Source organism: Ictidomys tridecemlineatus, chromosome 6 (assembly GCF_052094955.1).
Source record: "Ictidomys tridecemlineatus isolate mIctTri1 chromosome 6, mIctTri1.hap1, whole genome shotgun sequence".
Lineage (NCBI taxonomy): Eukaryota > Metazoa > Chordata > Mammalia > Rodentia > Sciuridae > Ictidomys > Ictidomys tridecemlineatus.
Genome location: NC_135482.1, coordinates 56,317,494 through 56,344,917, shown reverse-complemented (window position 1 = coordinate 56,344,917; position 27,424 = coordinate 56,317,494). Strand labels below are relative to the sequence as shown.

General features: G+C 55.0%; 1 protein-coding gene across 1 annotated transcript in view; it reads left to right on the top strand.

Moving 5' to 3' along the window:
• Positions 1–27,424, top strand: part of Lrp1 (LDL receptor related protein 1) — a 79,655-nt gene that overhangs the window by 40,954 nt on the left and 11,277 nt on the right. The window contains exons 21-64 of the mRNA XM_005335662.4: positions 1,032–1,214; positions 1,601–1,801; positions 2,813–3,058; positions 3,279–3,476; positions 4,458–4,662; positions 4,832–4,996; positions 5,539–5,783; positions 6,004–6,135; positions 6,435–6,662; positions 6,904–7,078; positions 7,167–7,261; positions 7,482–7,631; positions 7,817–7,957; positions 8,331–8,465; positions 10,192–10,323; positions 10,584–10,718; positions 10,905–11,034; positions 11,139–11,265; positions 11,639–11,790; positions 11,872–11,996; positions 12,295–12,672; positions 14,053–14,242; positions 17,410–17,614; positions 17,956–18,148; positions 18,887–19,012; positions 19,213–19,341; positions 19,574–19,693; positions 19,909–20,022; positions 20,255–20,404; positions 20,481–20,603; positions 20,916–21,032; positions 21,172–21,300; positions 21,570–21,692; positions 21,792–21,932; positions 22,012–22,202; positions 22,958–23,141; positions 23,293–23,378; positions 23,575–23,694; positions 24,196–24,383; positions 24,515–24,720; positions 25,537–25,725; positions 26,314–26,462; positions 26,897–26,990; positions 27,124–27,240. Of these exons, the coding sequence (XP_005335719.1) occupies positions 1,032–1,214; positions 1,601–1,801; positions 2,813–3,058; positions 3,279–3,476; positions 4,458–4,662; positions 4,832–4,996; positions 5,539–5,783; positions 6,004–6,135; positions 6,435–6,662; positions 6,904–7,078; positions 7,167–7,261; positions 7,482–7,631; positions 7,817–7,957; positions 8,331–8,465; positions 10,192–10,323; positions 10,584–10,718; positions 10,905–11,034; positions 11,139–11,265; positions 11,639–11,790; positions 11,872–11,996; positions 12,295–12,672; positions 14,053–14,242; positions 17,410–17,614; positions 17,956–18,148; positions 18,887–19,012; positions 19,213–19,341; positions 19,574–19,693; positions 19,909–20,022; positions 20,255–20,404; positions 20,481–20,603; positions 20,916–21,032; positions 21,172–21,300; positions 21,570–21,692; positions 21,792–21,932; positions 22,012–22,202; positions 22,958–23,141; positions 23,293–23,378; positions 23,575–23,694; positions 24,196–24,383; positions 24,515–24,720; positions 25,537–25,725; positions 26,314–26,462; positions 26,897–26,990; positions 27,124–27,240 (7,062 nt within the window). The remainder of the gene's footprint in view (positions 1–1,031; positions 1,215–1,600; positions 1,802–2,812; positions 3,059–3,278; positions 3,477–4,457; positions 4,663–4,831; positions 4,997–5,538; positions 5,784–6,003; positions 6,136–6,434; positions 6,663–6,903; positions 7,079–7,166; positions 7,262–7,481; positions 7,632–7,816; positions 7,958–8,330; positions 8,466–10,191; positions 10,324–10,583; positions 10,719–10,904; positions 11,035–11,138; positions 11,266–11,638; positions 11,791–11,871; positions 11,997–12,294; positions 12,673–14,052; positions 14,243–17,409; positions 17,615–17,955; positions 18,149–18,886; positions 19,013–19,212; positions 19,342–19,573; positions 19,694–19,908; positions 20,023–20,254; positions 20,405–20,480; positions 20,604–20,915; positions 21,033–21,171; positions 21,301–21,569; positions 21,693–21,791; positions 21,933–22,011; positions 22,203–22,957; positions 23,142–23,292; positions 23,379–23,574; positions 23,695–24,195; positions 24,384–24,514; positions 24,721–25,536; positions 25,726–26,313; positions 26,463–26,896; positions 26,991–27,123; positions 27,241–27,424) is intronic.

Genomic DNA, 27,424 nt, shown 5'->3' with positions numbered 1-27,424 from the left:
CCTGGAAGGTGATTAGATTAAAAAGAGATTCAGGGGCCTGAGGAAGGGAAGTGAGCTCAGAGGCTGCTACTGAGATGAGAGCATCAGCCTGTCCGTGGCGGGGAAGGTGGAGGTGCGGGGCCACAGTGGTCCGAGTACGAGGCTCAGCCCAGCACCCAGCCATATGTGCTTCTTATGAGGGTGGTATGTCTGCTGCACTCTTGGCCCCCAGTCAGGTCCCGGCCCAGCAGCCAGAGCCATCCTGATGGAGCAGCTAGTCCTGCCTCAGTGCTGGCCTGTGCATTGGTTCCCTACACAGCTGGAATAAATGACAAAGCCCTGTCCATGGCCTGCAGGGCCCCTTCCCCTACCTCTGACCTGTGCTCCTGCCATTGGTCTCCAGTCCGTCTCCTGGGCATTTTCTGAGTAGGTGGGGTAGTCCTGTCTCAGGGAGGCACCAGCGGTCCCCTTTGCCTGGAGTGTGTCCAGGTGTCCATGCAACTCGTTCTCACTTCAAGTGCCTCCTGCCCAGAGGCCTCCCCTCACCTTATCTAAACTATCATCCCACCCTGCTGGAGCCCTACCTGGCTTTGTCTCCACAGCATGTGTCATTACCTAGATCTGTGTGCCGTCCTCATTGTCTCCCTCCCCACTGGGACCTGAGCTCCACTGGGGCAAGGACTTTTTGTCTCGGTCACAGCCTGTACCTTGGACTGGGCCTGGTACGCAGCCAACACTCAGGAGATGTTTGTAGGATGAATGAGAGAAACAGGCTAAGGTGGGAAGCTTTGGAACTCTGACCTGGCAAATCGCCTATCCAGTTGCCATCACTTGTGTAAAATGGGGACATCAGACAGGGTGGTCGCTGTGTCCTTGAAGGTGTAACATCTGCCTCTGGTACCAAGTTAGTGCTTCCAGGGGCATCAGCATGGCTCACAGGACTCTCCAGGCTGCCTCAGCTCAGAGCTCCAGGCTGGGCATAGTGGGAGGGGCAAGGGGAAGCTGACCGGGAGCTCCTCCCCCTCCTGACAACCTCCCCTGTCCCCCTGCAGCCACAAGACCCCCTGGTGGCTGCCACACGGATGAGTTCCAGTGCCGGCTGGATGGACTATGCATCCCCCTGAGGTGGCGCTGTGATGGGGACACGGACTGCATGGATTCCAGTGATGAGAAGAGCTGTGAGGGAGTGACCCATGTCTGTGACCCAAATGTCAAGTTTGGCTGCAAAGACTCAGGTGAAGAGAGTTGGAGGGAACCTGCCCGGGGGTGACATGGGCAGGAGGAGAGCATCTGGAGAATAGAGCAGTGGCAGGGGGACAGCACTACTATGTGGGGTGGGAGTGGGGACATTGTGACACAAAAGGCATCACACACTGGAGGAAGCATGAAGGGGCCAGGGCCTGCACAAGGACCCCCCGGGAACAAAACCCTGACCAGAGTTGAGCTTCAGCTCTTCCTGCCTTCTTGGTTGGCCATGTGAATTTGACAGAAAAAGGTTCCTAGTGGGCCCCCAGATACTGCAGTGATGACCCTTTTAGAGAAATCCACTAGGACTGGGAAGAAAGGCACTAAGGGGTCCCACTCCACTGTCCTGGCTGCTCATACTGCACCCATTCCTCAGCTCGGTGCATCAGCAAAGCGTGGGTGTGTGATGGTGACAGTGACTGTGAAGATAACTCAGATGAGGAGAACTGTGAGTCCTTGGCCTGCAGGCCACCCTCGCACCCCTGTGCCAACAATACCTCAGTCTGCCTGCCTCCTGACAAGCTGTGCGATGGGAACGACGACTGTGGAGATGGCTCGGATGAGGGCGAGCTCTGCGGTGAGACCCAGGGTCAGGGGAGTGGGGAGGAGTTTGGGGCTAAGAGCCAGCAGCACCCAGAGCAGCCACCAATGGCCTGTGTAGATGTAGGGCTCACGGTGCCATGGTGCCAAGTATCCCACAACATTAACAGCATTTACTCCATGGAGCAGCCCTGGGAGGCAGGGACCATTACATATCCATTTCACTGATGGGAAAATGGAGGCAGGCACAGAGAGGTTCAGTAACCTGCCCACAGGTGCAAATCCCTCACCCATAGTCATACCAAAAGGCAGGGAGGCTCAGGCCTGTGGGAGGTGGAGATTTAACTGGATTCCCAAGGACATTCAGCGGAGCTTCAGAGTGATTAAGAAGGTGGGGGAGGAGGGTGGACATTCAAGTTCCAAAGACATGAGGTTGGAGGAGTGGTGGTGGGTTAGGAAGTCTGCACCGCGTGACTTGGGGTAAGGAGCAGAACAGCCTTATCTGTCCTCCGAACCAGGCAGGGAAGGCAGGGACCCCACTCCTTGAAAGAAGAGTAGGAGATAAGGCTGGCTGGGACTGACAGAGAAACTGCTGACACATCAGTCAGGGCTGGCGGTTACAGGGTGTGTCAGAGGACCCAGGGCAGAATATTCCCGGCCACACCCACCCAAATCACCTCACCAGGAAAGCAGGGGGGGGGGAAGGGGACTGGACCCAAAGACCCCCCACCAGGAAGGAGGCATGAAGTTGGGCTCCCAACTGCAAGCCTGAGAAGGGACAAGGAAATAGAGACTACAGAGGGAGAAGTGGGGAGAAGCGAAAAGGTGGTCCCAGCTGTTGGGTGCTGGGTCCCAACCCTGGCTCTGAGGGAGCCTGGCAAGTGTTGGGGCAGAGGCTTAGCAGGAATGGAGAAGAAGGGGGCTGTGGGAGGGGTGCCAGGGATTGGCCCTGGGCCCCTACACAGGGCTTGGGGCCCAGCAGGACTGTAGTCCTACCTGCTTCCAGTTCTGACCCTGGGTCTGTCCCCTGCCTTCCCTCCCAACCCAGACCAGTGCTCTCTGAATAACGGTGGCTGCAGCCACAACTGCTCGGTGGCACCTGGCGAAGGCATTGTGTGTTCGTGCCCTCTGGGCATGGAGCTGGGGCCTGACAATCATACCTGCCAGATTCAGAGCTACTGTGCCAAGCACCTCAAATGCAGCCAAAAGTGTGACCAGAACAAGTTCAGTGTGAAGTGCTCCTGCTATGAGGGCTGGGTCCTGGAGCCTGACGGCGAGAGTTGCCGCAGCCTGGGTAAGACACGGCGGCGGAGGGTGGCCAAGCAGGCCAGGCAGGCTGAGGCAGGCCACTGATCTGCAGTGAACTGGGTTTGGGTGGCCACCAAATGCCAAAGGCTGAGTGTTTCATCTGGGCCCTAGTGCCAGAGCCAACAGAGACCCTGCTTGCACCTGGACAGGGTGAAACAGGAAGCAGCAAGCCCCTCATTGACCCCATCACATCCCTCCCACCCTAGACCCCTTCAAGCCATTCATCATTTTCTCCAACCGCCATGAGATCCGACGCATTGACCTTCACAAAGGGGACTACAGTGTCCTGGTGCCTGGCCTGCGCAACACCATCGCCCTGGACTTCCACCTCAGTCAGAGCGCACTCTACTGGACTGACGTGGTGGAGGACAAGATCTACCGTGGGAAACTGCTGGACAATGGAGGTGACTCCCTGGCCATGCCTCCAGCTGACTCCAGGGTTGCATACAGATTGGACACTTGGGGCCACAGACCCAGATCCAGATGGCCCCAGGCAGAGGCCTTAGCTCCTCATCCCCCAAATTCCTGTTAATTGGGTTAGATTTTGCTTGGGTCTCAGTGCCTGATGCCCCATAATTATCGTCAGCAGAGCTGCCAGCCTGATAATTAACAAAATGATCATCCTTTCTTTGGAGTGGCCGGGAGCTTGGCTTCCCAAGTCCTGGAATTGTAAACTTGAGAGGAAAAAGCCAGTTAGGGGTGGAGTACCTGAGCCTCTGTACCATGGCAGCCTGAACCATTGCAGGCTCTGTATTGAGCACCTGCTGTACTTCCGGGCTATGGCAAGACAGCAGTGATCAGGACAGGCTGTTTTAAATTGTGTGGTTAAGGAGGATCCCCTAGAAAGTGACATCTGAGCAAAGATTCAGAAAAGGCACATTTTACTAAAGGAATCTGTTGTCCATAATAAAGGAAACTTGGAACCATCTAAGATATCCATCAACAGGGGAATGGCTAAGGAAGTTATGATAATTTTCATACAGTGCAATAGCTTCTAAGTAATGAGGTATATACATATGTATTAGCATTAAAAAATCTTTAGGACATTCTGTGGGTTGACTTCTAGAAAACACTGTCTTCATATTGAGTCCAGGTCTGTCCCCCAAAACCTCCACCCTCTGCTCTGACAGCCTCCTCTACATTGGCCCTTTAGACAGTTGCATGCAGAAGGTGGCTCCCCCACCACCAGGCTTCTCCTCTCTGCTTGACTTCCTGCCTGGGTGAGGAGAATGGGGGTGTCAGGAAGTCCACTGTTGGATCCGGGCTAATCAGAGGGATTAGCAGAGGTATCATGGTTGAGAGTGAATCATTGAGGAGTTCTAGGATTCACGTGTACACCCCACCCAACCCAGGAGACTCTAACTCCCCACAACCCTCTTCTCCAGCCCTGACCAGCTTCGAGGTGGTGATACAGTATGGCCTGGCCACACCTGAGGGCCTGGCCGTAGACTGGATTGCAGGCAACATTTACTGGGTGGAAAGTAATCTGGACCAAATTGAAGTGGCCAAGCTAGATGGAACCCTCCGGACTACTCTGCTGGCTGGTGACATTGAACACCCAAGGGCAATTGCACTGGATCCTCGGGATGGGTGAGGACACTGCCCAGCCCCATTCTGGCCCATGGGCCCCCTGAAGTCCCATTCAGCCTAACCAAAGACACCTGTCTTCTTAGTGCAATTGACCCCCCTTCTACCTTTTACCTGTGGTCCTACCACTGGCACCCAATTTTGGACCTCCTAACCCCCTCCCCATTCCCAGGATCCTGTTTTGGACAGACTGGGATGCCAGCCTGCCCCGCATCGAGGCAGCCTCCATGAGTGGAGCAGGGCGCCGCACTGTTCACCGGGAAACTGGTTCTGGGGGCTGGCCCAATGGGCTCACTGTGGACTACTTGGAGAAGCGCATCCTGTGGATCGATGCCAGGTCAGTGCCCTTGGGAGGCCAAGTCAGGAGCATCAGGACCTACAGGGACGAGGTTAATGAAAAGATCCAGGGGTCTAGAACCAGAAACAGGTGGCAGAGGACCCAGCACTGTAGGAAGAAGACTATGGTGAGAGACAGCTGAGCAGAGGAGGCAGGTTGGAGAGGTCAGAAGCAGGGCTGTCGCCAAAGTCATCTAAGCCTGACTCTCCTCTCACAATCTGTGCTTTCTGCTGGGGTTATGTCTACCCAGAGCAAGGGAGCCTTCTCAGTTAGTCTGCCCAGAAAGGGCACCTTTTCTTCACTTGTACAAAGCCCTGTGTGCTAACCGCTGGCCTGGGGAGAAGGGAGCCAGAAAATTCCCTTAGGGAATGGGAGAGTAGGAACCTAGACCTGCCAGATTCCCACATCATGGTCCCAATGCCCTCATGTGCTTATTTGGGAGGGCAGTGGGCCTGGCACAGGAGGGGGGGTGCCCCTGAGCAGGGTGCTCTGAAGGCTGTGATCTCAGCCAGCATCCTCACTCTGCCCGACCACACTCTCAGGTCAGATGCCATATACTCAGCCCGTTACGACGGCTCCGGTCACATGGAGGTGCTTCGGGGACACGAGTTCCTATCACACCCATTTGCAGTGACGCTGTATGGGGGGGAGGTGTACTGGACCGACTGGCGAACCAACACGCTGGCCAAGGCTAACAAGTGGACCGGCCACAATGTCACTGTGGTACAAAGGACCAACACCCAGCCCTTCGACCTGCAAGTGTATCACCCCTCCCGGCAGCCCATGGGTAAGGGGCCTGGGGCCTCTCAGGCATGAGATGGGAGGGGTCTGTCAGAACAGCAGGGGTGAGCCAGTTTTTTAGCAACAGATGAAGGTCTAGCAGCAGCAGATGCTGAAACAGGGAGTGAGAGTGGGCAAGGAGGGCCTTGTCCGGCTGAGAAAGGCCATGTAAGGACAAAAAAAATCACAAAATATTCTTGCTGCTTTTCTTCCTTCCCTTCCCCCAGCTCCCAATCCATGTGAGGCCAATGGGGGCCGGGGCCCCTGCTCCCATCTGTGCCTCATCAACTACAACCGGACTGTCTCCTGTGCCTGTCCCCACCTCATGAAGCTCCACAAGGACAACACCACCTGCTATGGTAGGGAAGCCCCTCCCTCAGGACCAGGAGTAAACTGAGGCTGAGGGGGTGGTCTAAGGCACCTAGGACTCCTCGTTTAAGCAAAGGTTAAGTCCCTGCCAAGAGGGGTCTCAGAAGGAGGGGCCCAGGTGATAAGCACTGAGAGAAGAAGCTGTAATCCTGTCGGGAGTCTACCTCTGGCAGGGCTGCTTCCCCAAAGGCAAGGGCGGAGGGAACCTCAAGAGGAACAGACCCTAATCGGGTGGATGGGCAGCCTGGAGGCAGGGGACCACCCTCAGTGACTGGCCTCACTCCCACAGAGTTTAAGAAGTTTCTGCTGTACGCACGTCAGATGGAAATCCGGGGTGTAGACCTGGACGCCCCCTACTACAACTACATCATCTCCTTCACGGTGCCTGACATTGACAACGTCACAGTGCTAGATTACGACGCCCGCGAGCAGCGTGTTTACTGGTCTGATGTGAGAACACAAGCCATCAAGCGGGCCTTCATCAATGGCACAGGCGTGGAGACAGTCGTTTCTGCAGGTTCTGTCCTGGCCCTGACCCCTCCACTAGTGGGTGTGGCCCCCCTAGCCTGGCTGCTGACCCTGGTCCCCTACCCCTGCTCACTGGTCTTCTTGATCCTGATATTCCTTTTTCAGATTGTTTCCTCTCAGTGCTCTAATCTGACATTTCCTGGCTCCTGTTCTCCAGAAACCACTCCAGCTCCCCTCTTGACCTATGCCCTGCAAATACCCAATCACCAACCCTCTGCTTGTTCCTCCAGACTTGCCAAATGCCCATGGGCTAGCTGTGGACTGGGTATCTAGAAACCTGTTCTGGACCAGCTACGATACCAACAAGAAGCAGATCAACGTGGCCCGACTGGATGGCTCCTTCAAGAATGCAGTGGTGCAGGGCCTGGAGCAGCCCCATGGCCTGGTCGTCCACCCGCTGCGTGGGTCAGTCCAGGGCCCAGGCCTGGGGAGCTTGGGAGTGGGGCCAGGAAAGAAAAGACTGTGACCCTCCCCTCTCAACATCCTCCTCCAGGAAGCTCTATTGGACCGATGGCGACAACATCAGCATGGCCAACATGGATGGCAGCAATCGAACCCTGCTCTTCAGTGGCCAGAGGGGCCCTGTGGGTACGAGCTGGCTCTCCCTTTCTCTATAGCCCTTCTCTAATCCTCCATCCAAAGATGCTCACAGGGTCTCTCAGTTGCCCCTTACCCCAACAGTCCCCAGCTTAGTGCCTGTCCTCACTAACCTCCCCACCAGAACCACATGCCCTTTACACATACTCCGTTCCCAGCCCTGGGTCCACCCTGGTGCCAGGCTCCCTGGCCTGACACCTTCCTCTTTCAGGCCTGGCTATCGACTTCCCTGAAAGCAAGCTGTATTGGATCAGCTCGGGGAACCACACCATCAACCGCTGCAACTTGGATGGGAGTGGTTTAGAGATCATTGAGACCATGCGGAGCCAGCTGGGCAAGGCCACTGCCCTGGCCATCATGGGTGAGGGCCCGGGAGGGAGTAGGGATGGATGGGAGCAGGACTGGCCAGGCCAGATCTGTTGGGAACAGGGTGCCGGTCTGGGGGTCACCCTATGGGATAGGTCTGATGACTTCAGGACATCAAGCCCTTCAGGAGAGCTACGTGTGGGGCCTCCCTAAGGATCTCATTCCCTCCTGCCACCTCAGGGGACAAGCTGTGGTGGGCAGATCAAGTGTCAGAGAAGATGGGCACATGCAACAAGGCTGATGGCTCAGGGTCTGTGGTCTTGCGGAACAGCACCACGCTGGTGATGCACATGAAGGTCTATGACGAGAGCATCCAACTGGGTGAGCAGAGGGAACAAGATCCCTGGTATCCAGGCTTCACAGGCAAGGGGGTTGGGAGCCAGAGAGAGGCTTCAAGCTGCCACCAAGAGCAGCCTGCCAAAACAGTGGGGCAAAGGGGATGAATGGGGATGAAAGTGGGTTAAGCTCCACTCACCACCCACAGGGTTTCCTTTTCTTCATTCCCACAAAGGTGCCCTATAGGTTTATAGCCTGGTCACAAGGTCCAGGCCTGGGAGGTCAGAAGACCTGAGAGTTGAGTTGGGTGGTGACCCCACCAGGTCCAGGGTAAAGGTGGTGACCATCCTGTCCCTGAGCAGCTGATTCTGGGAGGGCCATCTAACCCTTCTCTCTTCCTCCTGCCTCCTTTCCCCAGACCATGAGGGCAGCAACCCCTGCAGTGTCAACAATGGTGACTGCTCCCAGCTCTGCCTGCCCACATCAGAGACAACCCGCTCCTGCATGTGCACAGCCGGCTACAGCCTCCGGAGTGGCCAGCAGGCTTGCGAGGGTCAGTACTCAACCTGTCTTCTCTGCCTGGGCCCAGGCCCCCAGCCCTGACTCCTCCAATCCTACAGTGGTTACGACTTCCTCTTCTTACCTTGGTGCCAAGACTGTAATCATTATGTATTATCAAGGGCTTTCTGGGCTAGATACTTAGTAAAACTAAGCATGTGCTAGGTGCTGTGGGGAAATCACAGGGACAGGACTTCCTGTCCCTATGCTCTGTAGCCTGAGCCAGAAGATGGGATCAACATGACAGGGAAGCTGGACCATAAAGTGGCTATGACTATCCAGTGCCTGCATTAGGTTTTTGAGAAGATGCCAGCAAGAAAGGTGTGCTCTGAGCTGGATTTATAGGACAGTTAGGATTGGAGTATGTGGCTCAAAGAAGAGGATGCAGCTCAGTGGTAAAGCATGTGCTTAGCATTGCACAAGACCCTGGGTTCAATCCCCAACACACACACACACACACACACACACACACAGAGAGAGAGAGAGAGAGAGAGAGAGAGAGAAAGAAAAGCAGATAGGGCTATGCACAAGGCAAGAGGTATAGCTAAAGCCAAGTAACCAAAGTTCGGGAGGAATAAGTGGGTGTGTGCAGGGGCCCTGAGCTGAGTGGCAGGTAGGGTGTGGGAAGTCCTGGTGATAAGGCTGTGAGGGAGGGCGAGTCTCCTATGTGTTCTCTGCCAGTAATGCCTGGAAAGTGATGTTTGGGAAAGATTAACCGGGTGGCAGAGAGCCCGCAGAATGGGGGAGGGAGAAACCGAGGCAGTTAGACCAGTTAGGAGGCTATTAGGAGTAATCCCCATGTGGAGTTGGGGCCTGGTCTGGGCGGAGCAGCTGGATTGAAGGGAAGGGGTGAGAGAGACTGAGAGACATTTCACAAGAACTTGCTAACTGATTTACAAGCTTGCCCCAGGACAGCATTTCCCAAAGTGTACTCCCAGGAACCTCCTTCTTTGATGTGGTGAGATGTTACAGAAACAAATGCTGGGTTGAACCAAGTTGGACAGTGTATTTTTACTGCACAACTTCTCAGAGCCTTGAATATGCTTATGTGTTGAGAATTTTTCAAGAAAGCTCTCCAGTGTCTGAGATTTTCCAAACTCACTTGACCAACCATTCATTCTTTTTTTTTTTTCATGGAGCCTGAGCAACCAGGGCCCACTTAAGGATTCATTTGGGGCTACACTGTGTCAACAGGATAAAGACAAGGGATGATTTGGTGATGCCTGGATAGTGGTGCCTCCTGAGAAGTGGGTATAGGGAATGAGACTAGCTAGGTGCTAGGAAGGTTTGAGTTTCAGTTGGGAAAGGTTTAGGCATAGAGCAAAGTTGGGTCGAAGAGGAAACTAAGGTCAGTAGAGCACAAATTTGAAGTCCTGATTCTCTGTTTCAGTCCTCCCAGACTCTCCCTAAGGCCCTTTGAGGGGTAGTAGGTTTGGTTGGTGGAGGAGGGCAGAGCTCAGGGAGAGAAAGCTGGGTCTCTTCTGCCCTCTAGTGGTAGCTAGAGGTCCTGCAGAGCCCTGTTCTCCGAACTTACTGGCCTGGTGACTCTTTCCCACCAAGCTCCAGGCTCCTGGCCTCATGCCAGAGTGTATATATGGTGGGTAGAGAACATGGCTTGTGGGCAATATCAGAAGGGGATGCAGATAACAAGTTAAGAGTGACAGGAGCCAAGCCTCAAGGATGTCAGCAAGGCCCATGCATGAAGTGTCCTTGTGTTTCAGGTGTGGGTTCCTTTCTCCTGTACTCTGTGCACGAGGGAATCCGGGGAATTCCCCTGGATCCTAATGACAAGTCAGATGCTCTGGTCCCAGTGTCGGGGACCTCATTGGCTGTTGGCATCGACTTCCATGCTGGTGAGCCATTTGGTAGCGGGGGAGTGGGACATGGCCGGGATCTTTGGGGGGGGGGTGTGCACTCTGAGGCCCAGTGACAGGCTGCCTGCGCTGGCTTGAAGAGAATTTACCAGAGCTTCCCCACTGCCCACTGCCTCACCTTCCAAGCACCAGGTGCCTACAGCACTTACCCACCTCTACCCTGACCCACTATGTGACTTTGATCCCCTTCCTTGCCCCTGCCTTGTTGAGCATCTCCTGTTGGCTCCTCTACTTTTCAGAAAATGACACCATTTACTGGGTGGACATGGGCCTGAGCACCATCAGTCGGGCCAAGCGGGACCAGACATGGCGCGAGGATGTGGTAACCAATGGCATTGGCCGTGTGGAGGGTATTGCAGTGGACTGGATGGCAGGTGAGCAGTGGGAGAGACTAGGGACTCGGGGTGGGGCAGAGGACTGGGGGGAACATGGGGCCTCAGAAGAAGAGGGAAAGGAGTAGGCAGGAGCCAATGGGGAGCTACATAGGGATCTAAGGGCAGAGTGGTACCAGGTAATATGTCCCCACTGACCTCCCTGAGCCCCACCAACTTCCTCCTCAGGCAACATCTACTGGACAGACCAGGGCTTTGATGTCATCGAGGTCGCCCGGCTCAATGGCTCTTTCCGCTACGTAGTCATCTCCCAGGGTCTAGACAAGCCCCGGGCCATCACTGTCCACCCGGAAAAGGGGTGAGGAGCTAGAAAGGCTGGCTTGGGTCTGGCACTATCACTGAAGAGGTCCCTCTCCTGCATGGTCTGGGGACTGACCCTCCACTTTTACCTCCAACCCGCAGGTACTTGTTCTGGACTGAGTGGGGTCAGTACCCCCGTATTGAGCGGTCTCGACTAGATGGCACAGAGCGAGTGGTGCTGGTCAATGTCAGCATCAGCTGGCCCAATGGCATCTCAGTGGACTATCAGGTTTGGACCCATACTCAGCCCTGCAGCTAATGGGCTAGATCCCCCTGGCTCTGTGCTCTACCATTCTGAATCTCCTTGTGATGAGCCCCATTCACAGGGAGGACATGGAACAGGGAAAGTCATGGAGTCTTCTAGCCCATCCCCTACCTAGAATAGGTCTTCTCTGCCCTAGGGATGATGGAAGGGTCACTCAGAAGTGGGAAGTGGAGGGACACCTAGAGAGTGGCATCTTAGGCAAGTCAGAAGTCAGGAGGACCTGGACGAAGTGGGGAAAGCTAAATTAAGGGTTCCGTGCAGGCCACACACTGTGCTGGGATATGGGAGCTGGAGGGAAGCATGGTTCTGAAGCAAGGTGGGTACTTCTGTCGCACAGGATGGGAAGCTATACTGGTGTGACGCTCGGATGGACAAAATTGAGCGCATCGACCTGGAGACGGGTGAGAACCGTGAGGTGGTCCTGTCCAGCAACAACATGGACATGTTTTCAGTGTCTGTGTTTGAGGATTTCATCTACTGGAGTGACAGGTGAGGGCCCTGCCATCTCTCAACTGTTCCCTCCCTCCTGGTTCCATCAACACCCTGCTCATACCCTTCCCTTCCCCCCAGGACTCATGCCAATGGCTCCATCAAGCGCGGGAGCAAAGATAATGCCACAGATTCTGTGCCCCTGCGAACTGGCATTGGAGTGCAGCTTAAAGACATCAAGGTTTTCAACAGGGACCGGCAGAAAGGTGAGGCTGAGACCTTAGGCTAGGGAGGAGAGTCCATTGAGGACAGCCGGGTCTAGGAGTGAGAGGGTCTGGGAGAGAGGTTTGACCCACAGGGGCACTTACTAGTGACTTCCAAGACCCCAGGATTGAAGGAGAGGCTTGTCTCCAGGACAGATCTGGATGTTGGGCTCTGGGTCCTGGAGGGTCATCTGAGCTGAGGATGAGCAGGATGGAATTTCCACTGGACTCGGCTGACAGAGGCACCAGTGAGCCTTTTCAAAAGGTGGACTGTGCCCTCTGTAACCCCCTCTCCCCACAGGCACCAATGTGTGTGCAGTAGCCAATGGCGGGTGCCAGCAGCTGTGTCTGTACCGGGGTGGTGGACAGCGGGCCTGTGCCTGTGCCCATGGAATGCTGGCAGAAGACGGAGCATCTTGTCGTGAATATGCCGGCTACCTGCTCTACTCAGAGCGCACCATCCTCAAGAGCATCCACCTATCGGATGAGCGCAACCTCAATGCACCTGTGCAGCCCTTTGAGGATCCTGAGCACATGAAGAATGTTATTGCCTTGGCCTTCGACTACCGAGCAGGCACCTCCCCAGGCACCCCTAATCGCATCTTCTTCAGCGATATTCACTTTGGGAACATCCAGCAGATCAACGATGATGGCTCCGGGAGGACCACCATTGTGGAGAGTGAGCCAGACCCCAAGTGTTCCCAGGAAGTGGGGGTGGGAGGGTCAGTGTAGACTTACAGATATCAGCCAGCCCACCCTACCCTGGCTCTGAATTCTACCTGCTGTAGGTCCCTAGCTAAGGACCAGTTGGATCACTGTGTTGTTGTAGTTACTTCAAAGTTTCTCCTTATCTGGAGTCAGGTGGCTCCCTTGGGGCCTAGTTCTGCCCATAGGCTGCCTACAGTGTTCTCCTGGCAGAGCCCAGTATGCAAACCTAGGCTGCAGACTCGGGCCAAGGTGCAGCTCCAGTCCCTTAGCATTTCAGTAGCTTGGAAAAGCTTCTCACTCTCACCAAGCCCTAGCTTTCTCACCTGATGGGAGACAGGATCCCAGAGATGCTACATGTGAAAGCTTAGCTCAGCACAGAGAAGTCATGCTCAAGGGTGGTTACACCCATAGGACTGTCCTACAGTGACAGACTTTTAGCTCTTTGGAAACTGCTATGTTGCCACACTACATTTTCTCTGCTGCAGGCTGGTTAGCCCAGTCCTTTTGATTCGTTTATTCATTCCTTCATTTAGTTGGTCCATAAAGATCTGCCAGGAGCTGAATGAGGTGCTTCGTATACAGCAGAGCAAACCTGTTCTTTCTGGGACATCTTCTGTATCATAAAGTCCTGTCCACATGTCTATAAACAGGCATGTGGATGTAACTGGAGTATAGCTTTGTGCCAAGCATGCACAAAGCCCTGGGTTTTATCTCCAGCATCAGAGGGGGAAAAAAAAGTGTCCAAAGCTAAACTCAACACTCTGAAATCATGGCTTGATCAGAGATGGGTAGAACCGCCCCTCCCTTCAGGCTGTTGGGACTACAATACAGCACAGCCTTTTGGCAGCTGCTGTCGTACAGCTGGAAGCCACTAACCCTGAGTCTTCCTCCAGTACCACCATTCGGCTCTATCTCTCATAGTGCATGTGGTTTAAGATATCTCCTTTACCAAAGGATTCAGTTCAGGTCTTTGAAATAGGAAGCTCCCCACTCCAGCCCAAGCAGGAGTCAAGTTATTGAGGTCTGCACCCCAGTGGGCAGAATTGGTAGCTCTTGAAAAGTGTGTGCACACATAAGCCAAGTTGCCCGAGAGTGGGCTGATATCGAGAAGGGTTAGGCAGGTAGGCCGTGGATCACTTGAATGGGTGATGATAAGGTGGTCTAGGAAGAGTCAAGGTACTTTGGTACTTGGGGCACCAAAGTTTCTGTGCTGCACCGTACACCCTATACTCCCCATACTCCCCCTTCCAGCCAGAGAACAGGTGCCTCAGGCCATTGGCCTTAGCTCCGGCCCAGGCTCCCCTCTGGTTCTGCCCCACTCCCTACCGTGGCTGCTCCTGTCTCTTTACAGACGTGGGCTCTGTGGAAGGCCTAGCCTATCACCGTGGCTGGGATACTCTCTACTGGACAAGCTACACGACATCTACCATCACCCGCCACACAGTGGACCAGACTCGTCCAGGGGCTTTTGAGCGAGAGACAGTCATCACCATGTCTGGAGATGACCACCCACGGGCCTTTGTGCTGGATGAATGCCAGAAGTGAGCTGCCAGGCCTGGGGATTGGGTGAGGTGGGCTGAGGGGGCAGCAGAAACTGCCTCAGGTAGCCCCAGGTTGGGGATGGAGGAGTTTAGAGGTGGGCAGCAACCCAGGTTTCACCCTTCTCTGCTGTGTAGCTTCAGGTGAGCTGCATAACCTCACTGAGCTTGTTTCCTCATCTGTGATATAGTAAAGGGTAATACTCAGGTGCTGGAACCAAAGGGAAGGTCAGGGTCGTGGAGGACACTTTGGCTTTTGTGATCGATTCACTCGTCAGACAGCTAAGTTCAAGGCACAGAGTAAGTCCTCTAGTGCTCTAGGACTCAAAACTTCAGGTAAAGAATGTTCACTGAGCCAGGCACAGTGGCGAACGCCTTGTAATCCTAGCAACTTGGGAGGTCGAGGCAGGAGAATCACAAGTTCAAAGCCAGCCTTAGCAACTTAGTGAGGTCCTAAGCAACTTAGAGACCCTGTCTCTAAATAAAATATTAAAAAGGGCTGGGGATATAATGTAGCCAATGGTTAAGCACCCCTGGGTTCAACCCCCATTACCAAAAAAATAAAAAATAAAAGAATGTTCACTGAATCCCAGGAATGTGAAATCCACAGGCTGAGCCTGTTGTTCATGCCCCCTAGCTGGGCAGAGCAGTCCTATTCATGGGCAGCAATGACAGCAGCACAGGGCTGTCACGGGGACTGAGAGGCATCATGGAGGCTGTGCTCAGCTCAGGACCTGAAAGTGGGAAAGTCAAAGCCTGCATAGGGAAAGGCCTTTTGAGTCAAAGCCTAGGTGAGGGAAAGCTAAAGGCAGGGCAGGACAGCAAGGGGACCTCTGCAGTTCTTCAGGGTATTGGCAGACCAGGAAGCTGGGTCGGGTTGCAAAGAAGGCAGGAGGGTAAGCCAGAAAGAACTTGGAATAAAACCTCCTATGGGTGGATGCTCCCCAGTTCCCCAGGGTCTACCTGGGGTCTTGCTCTGTGCTCCTGCAGGGACAGCCCTCACCCCACTGTGTGGGCCTCTCATGACCCACCCTGCACCATGGCAATCCTGGCCCACATGTGGACACTTTTTCCCCTGATTCAGAAGCATTTGGAATGTTTTCAAAAAGCTTTACTAGGAAACTAAGGGACAAACAAAACCCAAAAGCAACTACATAGAAACGGTGAGTGTACTGAACCGAGATTCCTCACCCTGATGTAATTCTAATCCAGCCCCAGCCCAGCCTGCCTGGCACAGCTGACCCAGCACAAGGGCCCTCTGTTCCCTCCTGCCTCAGCATGTCTGGCTTGTAGGGACATGACTGATGACGAAGATCCAGGCTTCCCTGCCATGACCCTTGGTGACCCCACCTGTCTGGGGCTGGCCACAGGGCCTGTCCTTCATAGGCCTGGAGCCTCCATCATGCTGGGCTCCCTGGCCTGCATCCCACCCCCATCCCAGGGGAAGGTCCCTCATGTTACCCACCAAGTTCTTTTCCTCTCTCCCCAGTCAGTTCTGTTGTTCACTGAGCAAGTGGCTCCAGAGAACTAGGGATGTGCTGAGGACTTAGTAGGGAACAAGAGAGTTGGAGCCCTGCCTCAGGTGTGTCTAGTTCTACTGAGTCGAGGTGGCAGGGTGCTTTTTGACTGTGTGCCCAGGGCGTGCCCTTGACTGGATGTCAGGGAGTGTGTTATCACAGAGGCCGTTCTCAGCCCTAGTCTGAAGCTGGGGAAGGGCACAAGGTACACAAGGAGACAGGGCAGGGCTATCTTGAGCGCCTTTCTTGGCTAGAAGGAGCAAGCACTTTGGGGGAGTTGGAAGGAGCTGTATGGACCAGACGGAGGGGCAGAGGTGAGCAGAGGCTCAGATGACCCTGCCTCCTTACCAAGTCTGCCTGGAAGCTGGCATTGGGGCACTAGAGGGCCTGGGAAACTCACAGTCAGATGGGTAGAAGGTCTGCCATATTCCTGGCTGCTGAGTGCTTGTCCCAGGAAAGCCTTCCTCTGTTCCCACTGTACCTTCCCATGGAGCAACTTTACCAAACTTAGAAGCCACCATGGCGTCACACAAAACCCCACACATGCAAGTTTGTTGATTACAGGAGGAAAGCCACCTCCCACTGTGAATGTGACCTGGGCTGGATCTGAGGGTGTGAAAGTCCCTGGTGGGGACAAGTCAGGTCAGCTCTCACAAGGCAAGGAGAGGACTCTAACTGCTGTCCTGGGACACCCATTTTCTCTGGACAAGCTGGAGGGAAATGGTACCTCTCTCCAAACTCCTATCCTGATTCCATGGTCATCAAGAACCCCTGGCCCGTCTCCAGGATGAGGCCTTTACAATTGCAGCCTTGTCCTCATGAGCTCACAGAGGCTCCAGAGCAGCTCAGCTCCCTGATGGACAAGAAGCGTAGTTTTCCTCCATGGCCCTAGCAGAGAAGGCAATAGTTCAGTTGTGGTGGGGGACTTGGTTGGGGGTAGTAAAAAGAGTGAGACTAGAGAGATTCAAAGAGATGAGTCCCCCAGCTGTGTGATAAGAGCAGTAGCTAGGCCAAGGTGGGAGGGGGCAAAGACAGGTCCTACTGGAGAATTCAATGACATAACTGGCTTTTGTGTCCTTGGGTGGTTCTCCAAATCCAGTGTGTATAAGGGTTGTCTGAGTACCACTGGAAAGTACTGGTTCCCCTGCCCAGCCCAGCCCAAGTAAGTGTGAATCTAGGAGAACAAAAGCCCAGGACTCACCACCCAATATATGGACTACACTGTCACACTGTTATGTTAAATGCCCCCTGAGACCTCAGGAAACTGAGGCACATGGTGGTGAAGTAAATTGCCTAAGGGCACCTACCTAGTGAGTGGTGGAGCCAGGATTGGAACCTGAGTTCCTGACTCACTTGGCTACATGATCTCTCATCTCAGTAAATTCAGACAGTCATGTCAGAGACACTGTAGTGTGCCTATGTGTGTACACACCTACACACCATAAATTAGACCAGACCGTGTAGTGGGTGAATTGCGTGAGTAGTAGCCAGGCCCTTCCCAGACATCAGGGTTATGTTGGCTTCCATGGCTGAGGTTCCCATGCCCTGCGGTTTGGGGTATTCCTGACTAGCCCCTGGGTTCTAGTTGTCGTCACAGCTGGCCCATGCTCTCCAAGGTAGACTCTTTGAACCCTATGTTCCTCTTCCCCCCAGTCTGATGTTCTGGACCAACTGGAATGAGCAACACCCAAGCATCATGCGGGCAGCCCTATCTGGAGCCAACGTCTTGACTCTCATTGAGAAAGACATCCGCACACCAAATGGCCTGGCAATCGACCACCGTGCAGAGAAGCTCTATTTCTCCGATGCCACCCTGGACAAGATTGAGCGGTGCGAGTATGACGGCTCCCACCGCTATGTGAGTCTACAGGGTGGGCAGGCGGACAGCACAGGGGGAGGCCAGGGTCAGGGGATAGCCAGTCTGCCGGTCACAGAGCATCAGAAAAGCAGGTGTGCTTCACAGTGGGAAGAACAGGAAGAGATGAGAAGTCCCACTGGGTCCTGGCCCTGGACAGCCCTCATGAACTCTGTCAGAGCCTGGTTTCCTCATCAGTTAGATAAGGGAGATGGCAAGATACCCCCACAGGTCCTTCCTGTTCTGTGGTTTCCCAGGCTCTCCTGGCCCTCCTGCCAGCCCAGAGGCAGAGTCAGATAAGAGGCCTGAGCCACACTGTGACAGTGAAGCTGTGGTCTCCATAGGTGATCCTGAAGTCAGAGCCAGTCCACCCTTTCGGGTTGGCTGTTTATGGGGAGCACATCTTCTGGACCGACTGGGTACGGCGGGCAGTGCAGCGGGCCAACAAATATGTGGGCAGTGACATGAAGCTGCTGCGTGTGGACATCCCCCAACAGCCCATGGGCATCATCGCCGTGGCCAACGACACCAACAGCTGTGAGTAGGGCCTCCCTCACCAGCCTTACTCTCACTGTGCCAATACACACACTGCAACCTGGTCTTGATTTCCTGAGGCCTTCCATTATATTTGTATATACCTTTGCCCTCAAGAAATTCTAAAGCATTTACCAATCCTCTAGTCCAGACCCCTCAAGACATCTGTGCACACACATACACAAACCTGCACACTCCTAGGCCCATCTTATTTAAAGCATGTGTGCACACACACAAATCACCCACACCTCCCCAGGTATCATCTACATCCTTGGACAGCCCACCACATGCCCTGGTCATTGCCTCCACCCAGAGCCACCATACACTACAGTACGTGGTGTACTGTAGATATTCCATCAGTACGAGGCATGCTATACCCACCCTCAGCCTGTACATGCATATGCGCATGCCCATGCTGACCAGGTGTCCCACACAGATTCACAGCTTTCCCAGGCTTCTCACCTGCTCCTCACACATGCCCTGGGACCACCACTGTACATGTGATCTCAAGGTTCCTTGGATGAGAATCACCCTGAGATGCACCTCAAAGCCCAGAGTGCCCCATCTAGGATCACATACATCGGCACCTCACCATCCCAACATCCCTTCCTGGCTTCCCAAGGCAGCTGCGCCCCCTGCTGTGAACTGCAGTGCTAGGAGGCTCCGGGGCTGAGTGGGGCACCTTGGGTGTGTGTGCAGCAGAGCACATTCTGAAGCTTGTGGTCACCCGACCCTGCTCAGGTGAACTCTCTCCTTGCCGCATCAACAACGGGGGCTGCCAGGACCTGTGCCTGCTCACCCACCAAGGCCATGTTAACTGCTCCTGCCGAGGAGGCCGAATCCTCCAGGAGGACCTCACCTGCCGAGGTGAGTGAGTGAAGAGGGGCTGAGAAAGGAGCTGCTGGGGTCATGAGCCCATGAGGGATCATCTCCCAGACTCTCCAGTCCAGGCCCAGAGGCTCTTTTGACAAGGAGGCTCTGACAATGACCCCAGTCTGCAGGGGAGAGGGATATGGGCATTTAGGCAGGGGCCCTGACTTATGAAGCTCCCCGACCTTCCTCCCCAGCGATGAATTCCTCTTGCCGAGCCCAAGATGAGTTCGAGTGTGCCAATGGCGAGTGCATCAACTTCAGCCTCACGTGCGACGGTGTCTCCCACTGCAAGGACAAGTCTGATGAGAAGCCGTCCTACTGCAGTAAGGAGCCCACACTAGTCCCTCCACTCCCAGGCCCAGGGCCCTGGTCCTCCTCCCCCAGGCCCCTGGTCAGTGTTGTGACCCAACACCATGGTTTGAGAAGGAATTCTGGGAGCTCATAAGGGCAAAAGCACCATTGGCCTGGATGGAGCCTATAGCTGGCAGTGAACTTATGCTCACAGTCATAGAGGTAGCCTTTCCCCAGCCCACTGTGACACTCCCCCTTCTGCAGACTCCCGCCGCTGCAAGAAGACATTCCGTCAGTGCAACAACGGGCGCTGTGTGTCCAACATGCTGTGGTGTAATGGGGCAGACGACTGTGGGGATGGTTCTGATGAGATTCCCTGCAATAGTAAGTGTGAACCCCCCCCCCCTAGAAACCCCAGCCCCAGCCCCAGACCTCACCCTTGCCCTGGCAGAGCTTTTGTTCCCAGGCCCTGGGCATCTAGTTCAAGGCACTCTGAAGACAGGCTGAGCAGATGCTTTGGGCCAGGAGCTCTGTCCCAGGTCCTCCTAGCCCCCCTGGAGGGGACTCTGACCTGACAGTTCTGGGTGGCGCTGTTCTAGAGACTGCCTGTGGTGTGGGCGAATTCCGCTGCCGGGATGGGACCTGTATTGGGAACTCCAGCCGCTGCAACCAGTTCGTGGACTGTGAAGACGCCTCAGATGAGATGAACTGCAGTGAGTAACGTCCCACCAGTCCCTCCTGGAGCCTCAGCCCATTGGTCTCCCCTGCCCCATGTCCTCTTGGCGTTCCTCTGCCCTTCCTGCTCCTGGACTCCCTGGGATTCAGGGAGCGGGGCGGTGAGTTGTCAACGTGGACAGCATTCCAGCTTTCTGAAATACATGAAGGCGCTGGGGGGCCAGCAGCCAGGAAGGTGTTTTAGGAGGACCCTTCATCACTCTCCATCAGGTGCCACCGACTGCAGCAGCTACTTCCGCCTGGGTGTGAAGGGTGTGCTCTTCCAACCCTGTGAGCGGACCTCCCTGTGCTACGCGCCCAGCTGGGTGTGCGATGGCGCCAATGACTGTGGGGACTACAGCGACGAGCGTGACTGCCCAGGTCAGCCAGTGGCAGCTGGGTGGTAGATGGCAGCCCCTGTGGCTAGCAGTGTCTTCACACCTCCCTCGCTCTGCAGGTGTAAAGCGCCCCAGATGCCCCCTCAATTATTTTGCCTGCCCCAGTGGACGCTGCATCCCTATGAGCTGGACATGTGACAAGGAAGATGACTGTGAACATGGCGAGGACGAGACCCACTGCAGTGAGTGACCATAGTACCCTGCTCACAAAGTAGGAGCCAAAGCATCTGCGGGCTGGGGTTTCAACCTACACCAAGGCTGTGCCCATGCCCCACCTCTTAGTCCTCCTTGGAGAAGAGCACCCAGGGCCTTCTGCCATACCCCCCAGCACCTGACCCTCAGGCTCAGAAATGGACCATCTCTCCGTCTCATGTTGAGCCCCACACACAGGGCTGCTGTGGGCATCTCTTCTGTCCTTCCCATGGCATCTGCCCAACTGAGCACCATCCTCCCCTCCCCTCCAGCCATCTAACTACATTCTCTTCCAATCCCAGACAAGTTCTGCTCAGAGGCCCAGTTTGAGTGCCAGAACCATCGCTGCATCTCCAAACAGTGGCTCTGTGATGGCAGCGATGACTGCGGGGATGGCTCAGACGAGGCAGCTCACTGTGGTGAGCAGTAGCTGGGGTCAGGTTGGGAGGGATGTGCCCCACCCCCACACACACCCTGCAGAGGGGCCCCACACAGCTGTGGGGCATGGCCCTGCAGCTGCCTGCCCCTCAGTCCCTCAGTGGCTCCCTGCCCCCACAGAAGGCAAGACGTGCGGTCCCTCCTCTTTCTCCTGCCCTGGCACCCATGTGTGCGTCCCTGAGCGCTGGCTCTGTGATGGTGACAAGGACTGTGCCGACGGTGCAGATGAGAGCATTGCAGCTGGCTGCTGTGAGTGACAGGAGTCATGAGGTGTGGGTGGGCAACCAATGGCCATGGTTTTACTTTGCAAATGGGGAAAACTGAGGTACAAGAGAGAAAGTGGTTGAGCAAGAGTCCTGCAGTCGGTCAGTGGCAGAGCCATAGCTATAGCTCAGGGGTCCAGACTTCCTGCCCAGCACTCTGCCCATTCTACTACTCAAACCACAGGAGAGTCAGGGGTGGGGGACAGCCATCAGTTGGTGGGGCAGGACTGAGGGGCCCTCTGCCTCTGTCTGCAGTATACAACAGCACCTGTGACGACCGTGAGTTCATGTGTCAGAACCGCCAGTGCATCCCCAAGCACTTTGTGTGTGACCACGACCGTGACTGTGCAGATGGCTCTGATGAGTCCCCTGAGTGTGGTAAGCCCTGGGGTTGAGGTAGAGGCTGGGCACTACTCTGGGCTGTGCTTGGACTGTACCCAGTGAACCAGCTTCATTGTCCCCCACCTTCCTCCCCAGAGTACCCAACCTGTGGCCCCAATGAGTTCCGCTGCGCCAATGGTCGCTGTCTGAGCTCCCGCCAGTGGGAGTGTGATGGCGAGAATGACTGTCACGACCAGAGCGATGAAGCCCCCAAGAATCCACACTGCACCAGCCCAGGTGGGCCCAGTGTGGGCACCCCTCTCTCTCCCCCTTTCCCTGGATGCCTGTGACTCACCGCAACCTCTACCCACCACAGAGCACAAGTGCAATGCCTCATCACAGTTCCTGTGCAGCAGTGGGCGCTGTGTGGCTGAATCACTGCTCTGCAATGGCCAGGACGACTGTGGCGATGGCTCAGACGAACGTGGTTGCCACGTCAACGAGTGTCTCAGCCGCAAGCTCAGTGGCTGCAGCCAGGACTGTGAGGACCTCAAGATTGGCTTCAAGGTATGCCCAGCCCCCAGCTGGGGCTTCCACACCCCCAGACCTCACCACAGCTGCTTGCTCCACCTCCTCATCTACTCATTCATCGTCCATTGAGTGTTTATTGAATACCCACTCTGCCAGCCAGTGTCCCAGGCTCTGGGGATGCAGCAATGAACAGACAGAAGCCTCTGCTTGGGTGGTTCTCCATCTACCTGGAAGGTGCAGTGAGCAGGATTTGCTGACAGATAAGATAAGAGCTATGAGAGAAGAGAGAGGATGTCAAATAGGCAACAGATAACACAGTCCAGGGAGTTCAAGGGAGAAGCCAGCCTGGAGGGAGTGCTGTCAGCCTACAGATGCTATTTAAATCCATGAGCCTCATCAGATCCCCAAGGAAGTGTCGATGGCAAAGTGGAGGTCCAAGGCCTGAGCCTGTGCCAAATGACACTGAGGGGAGGGAGGTGAGAGGAACCAGCAGAGGGGACTGAGGAGGAGCGGCTGCCAAGACAGGAGGACAGCCAAGTGAAGAAAGCACTTCAGGGAATCATGCACAACTCTGTCCAGTGCTGCTCACCAGACACCCTGGGGGAGGCCCAGGCATCAGTCTTGATAGAGAGACATCCAGGGCACAACCTCTGGCAGGGTGGGTCAGTACTTGTGTGCTGTCTGCCTCCCTGTGGCAAGGGCAAGTCAAGAGGACTTCTGACTGTGGGTCTCCTTAGAGGGAGGCCCAGACCTCTGCCACATCCTGAGCCTGAGTCTCCCTGTGCCCACAGTGCCGCTGTCGCCCAGGCTTCCGGCTGAAGGATGATGGCCGGACGTGTGCTGATGTGGATGAGTGCAGTACCACCTTTCCCTGTAGCCAGCGCTGTATCAACACCCATGGCAGCTACAAGTGTCTGTGTGTAGAGGGCTATGCCCCACGTGGAGGTGACCCCCATAGCTGCAAAGCTGTGACTGGTGAGATGGGTGCTTGGAGGATGTGAGGTGGCCCAGGCAGTTGGGAAATGAGGAGGGAGAGCTGGGACAGCAGAGCTTAAGACAGGCTGGGGGACCAGGGCTGCTAGAACATGCTCTAGCCAGTAGCTGAGCCAAGATCCTCTGCCTCCAGAAGAGGAGCCATTTCTCATCTTCGCCAACCGGTACTACCTGCGCAAGCTCAACCTGGATGGCTCCAATTACACACTGCTTAAGCAGGTACCAAAACACAGGCTCTCCTCACCCCTGTCCAGTACAGCCTCCCCACCAACACTTCCCACTTGGCCACATGGTCATCTCCACTATTGCCTCTCTATCTAGACTTCTCCTAACTGCAGGCCTTCCCTCCCCCAATGCCAATGTGCCCCTGATGCCATAATTGACTTCTTCCACTTTCCCTACTCCCCAAATCCAGGGTCTGAACAACGCTGTTGCCTTGGATTTTGACTACCGAGAGCAGATGATTTACTGGACAGATGTGACAACCCAGGGCAGCATGATCCGAAGGATGCACCTTAATGGGAGCAACGTGCAGGTGAGGCCAGGGGCAGTTTTCCCTCAGCTGATATGCTGGGAACCCCAAAGATGTGATCTTAGTCCTCCTCCTCAGAAGACTCCCTGTTTTAAAGTCATTTCCTCTTTTCCCCTCCTACCTCCCAGAATTATTTCCCTCTCATCTCTGCAATGAGAGACTTCATGATTCTGTTATCATAACTTCTCCCTTCTTCAAGCCCAGAGCATGAGGGCTAGAAGATTCCTCTTGCCCTTGCTGTCCTTTGCAGTTCTCCCTGTGCCTGACCTCCCTTATAGCTGTGCTCCAGGCACTGTGGGGCTTGGGTGTGGTCTTGCTCATCTAGACACTCTCCTGGAGCCCTTGCTGATATCCACTTAGTGTCAGGCCCAGGATGGGCATTTTACATCCATGATCCTCCCAACAAGGCCAGGAGAGGGAGCCCTACCCCATTTTATAGGAATGAGAAGCTGAGGGTCCTACTCAGGTCACCCAGGGCTCTTCCTGCCTTGTCCCTGCCTGCAGGTGCTGCACAGGACAGGCCTCAGCAACCCAGATGGGCTGGCTGTGGACTGGGTAGGTGGCAACCTGTACTGGTGTGACAAAGGCCGGGATACCATCGAAGTGTCCAAGCTCAACGGGGCGTATCGGACAGTGCTGGTCAGCTCTGGTCTCCGTGAGCCCAGGGCTCTGGTGGTGGATGTGCAAAATGGGTATGTGAGCAGGAGGGTTGGGGAAGCCCCTAAAAAGTGATACCTCAGGTATCCAGGCCCAGTCTCCCTTCAGGCTCCTGGTGGGACCATGCACTGGACCTCTTGGTGCTCACTGCCTATCAACCTGCCAGGTACCTATACTGGACAGACTGGGGTGACCACTCACTGATTGGCCGGATTGGCATGGATGGGTCTGGCCGCAGCGTCATTGTGGACACCAAGATCACGTGGCCCAATGGCCTGACACTGGACTATGTCACCGAGCGTATCTACTGGGCTGATGCCCGCGAGGACTATATTGAATTTGCCAGCCTGGATGGCTCCAATCGCCATGTCGGTCAGTGTGCCACTGAGACTGCCCAACATAGCAGGCCTAAGGGGATATAAGTCTGAAGTGACAGGGGATCAGGTTTGCCCTTCCCCTTGCTGCCCTTTGCAGGGCTCCCTAGTAGTTAGAAAGTCCCCCTATGCCTGACAGCCCTTACACCAAAAGTGGGCATAAAAGCCAGAGGTAGCCTAGCACAGTGATGCACACCTATTGTCTCAGCGGCTCAGGAGGCTGAGACAGGAAGATCACAAGTTCAAAGCCAGCCTCGGTAACTTAGCAAGGCCCTAAATAATTTAGTGAGACCCTGTCTCAAAATAAAAAATAAAAAGGGCTGGGGATGTGACTCAGAAGTTTAGCATCCCTGGGTTCAATCCCCAGTACCAAAATAAATAAATAAATAAATAAACAGAGGGTATGGTATAAGGACACCACCTACCAAGTAGGGGTTCAGAGTACCCAGGGCACTCCCCAGGACTGGCCCAGGTATGAGGCCACAATTCAGCTTCTTGGTAAGGAGAAAGAGAGGCCTTTCCCAGCTGTAGCTCAGGATAGCAGCCCTAAGAGAGGTGGGGATTGGAAGCCTGGAGCTGGGAAACACTCCTGACTTCCTAAGAGGAGCCATATACTATGTAGAACAGGAATTTCTAAAGACAGTCTGCCACTCATTAGTTATGAAACCTTGAGAAGCCATAGACCCATCTGGAACTGGGTGGGGCTCATGCCCACCTCACATGGTTAGGTTGGGGCTGAGGAGATCAAGTAGGCAAAGCAGAGTGTCTACACTTGGAGCTGACTGCTGCCGTGCTTGTTTGCTGCACCCCACAGTGCTAAGCCAAGACATCCCACACATCTTCGCACTGACCTTGTTTGAGGACTATGTCTACTGGACTGACTGGGAGACAAAGTCCATCAACCGAGCTCACAAGACCACAGGCACCAACAAGACACTCCTAATCAGCACTTTGCACCGTCCCATGGACTTGCATGTCTTCCATGCCCTGCGCCAGCCAGATGGTAAGTGAGCAAGGGGCAGGAGCAGCAAAGGATGAGCTGGGCAGAGGGCCCGAGGGTGGTATGGGAACCCAGAAGAGGCAGGGTGCTGAGGCTAATGGAAGTTTCTGCTCATCCCCACTCCAGCATTGACTGAGGACTCCTTGCTAGGTACTGGGAAGTTCCAGAGGGCTTAAATAGAATGTGGTTGGGTTCATGAGAGCTTCAGCCCAGCCCAAGTCCAACCATGGAGTCCTGTGGCAATTAGGCCCTGGGCCAGTCAGGGAATCCAGAGAGGGGTGGGTCTGGGTGCAGGGCACCAAAATGGGGCCCAGGAAACAGGGAGGGACAGTAAGGGATGGCAAAGATGTTTCAGGATGTGAGCTTGAGACCCGGCCTCATCTTGGGACCTTGAGAGGATTCTCTACTGCCTCAGGCTCCAGCTCCTTCCTGAAAGAGGCAGGATGGAGGTCCACCTTATCTCCACCCAGGTAGCCTTTGGAAGATCAGAAACTTCACAGAGAATTCTTCCCTCAATGTGCCAGAGGCCAATGACTTGGGGAGTCATAAGTCAGGCTGTCAGCTTCCCATTAACCACCTTTTCTCTGGCAGTACCCAATCACCCCTGCAAGGTCAACAATGGTGGCTGTAGCAACCTGTGCCTGCTGTCCCCTGGGGGTGGGCACAAATGTGCCTGCCCCACCAACTTCTACCTGGGTGGTGATGGACGCACCTGTGTGTCCAACTGCACTGCAAGCCAGGTGAGGCTTTCCTCTGGACCCTCATTGCCTTGACCCCTCATGCCAGTGCCCCCAATCCTCCTTGGACCCAAACACCTGCTCTAATATCCTCATACACCTGGTTTTCCCATGCTAACACCCCCACATTTCTTACCCACCTCTTGTCTCCCAACAGCAATACTTTTATACTTGTCACCACACACAGACACCTCCACACCCTAACCATGACCCTCCCTCACAAATCCCCCAAGCCCTGACCTCCACATACCTTCCCCCTAACAGACACCCCCTTGCCCAGCCTTCCTCACTCATCCCATCTCACCCTCTCATCCAGCTCTACCTCGTCCCAAACACCCTGACCCTGCCCCTTCTTCGAAGCATCTTAGCCTCTCAAAAGAAAAACTTCTGAGTTCCCCAGACCCCACCAACCCCTCTTGCCCTCACCTGCCCTCCAGTTTGTGTGCAAGAACGACAAGTGCATCCCCTTCTGGTGGAAGTGTGACACTGAGGACGACTGTGGGGACCACTCAGATGAGCCTCCAGACTGTCGTGAGTGCCCAGGGTGCAGATGGCAAGAGGGGCCTCACTGGCTATCAGAGAGGTGGAGGCTGCAGTGCTCAGGGAGGGTCCTGACCATGCCCACCCCCTGCTCTTCTGACGCCAAGCCTCACCTCCCCGGCAGCTGAGTTCAAGTGCCGCCCAGGACAGTTCCAGTGCTCGACAGGAATCTGCACAAACCCTGCCTTCATCTGTGATGGTGACAACGACTGCCAGGACAATAGTGATGAGGCCAATTGCGGTAAGTAGCTGCCCAGCCACCAGCTACCCTCCTTCCCCAGGATTTGAAGGTTTTAAGAGCAAGGCATATCCGGCCAATGGCAGCTTTCTATCCAGGCTGGATTCCTGCTGCTCAAAGCCCCAGACCCATTCCTGCCCACTAAGGGAACCGGGCCCCCTCCCTGCCCCTGAGTCCTTGATCCGCC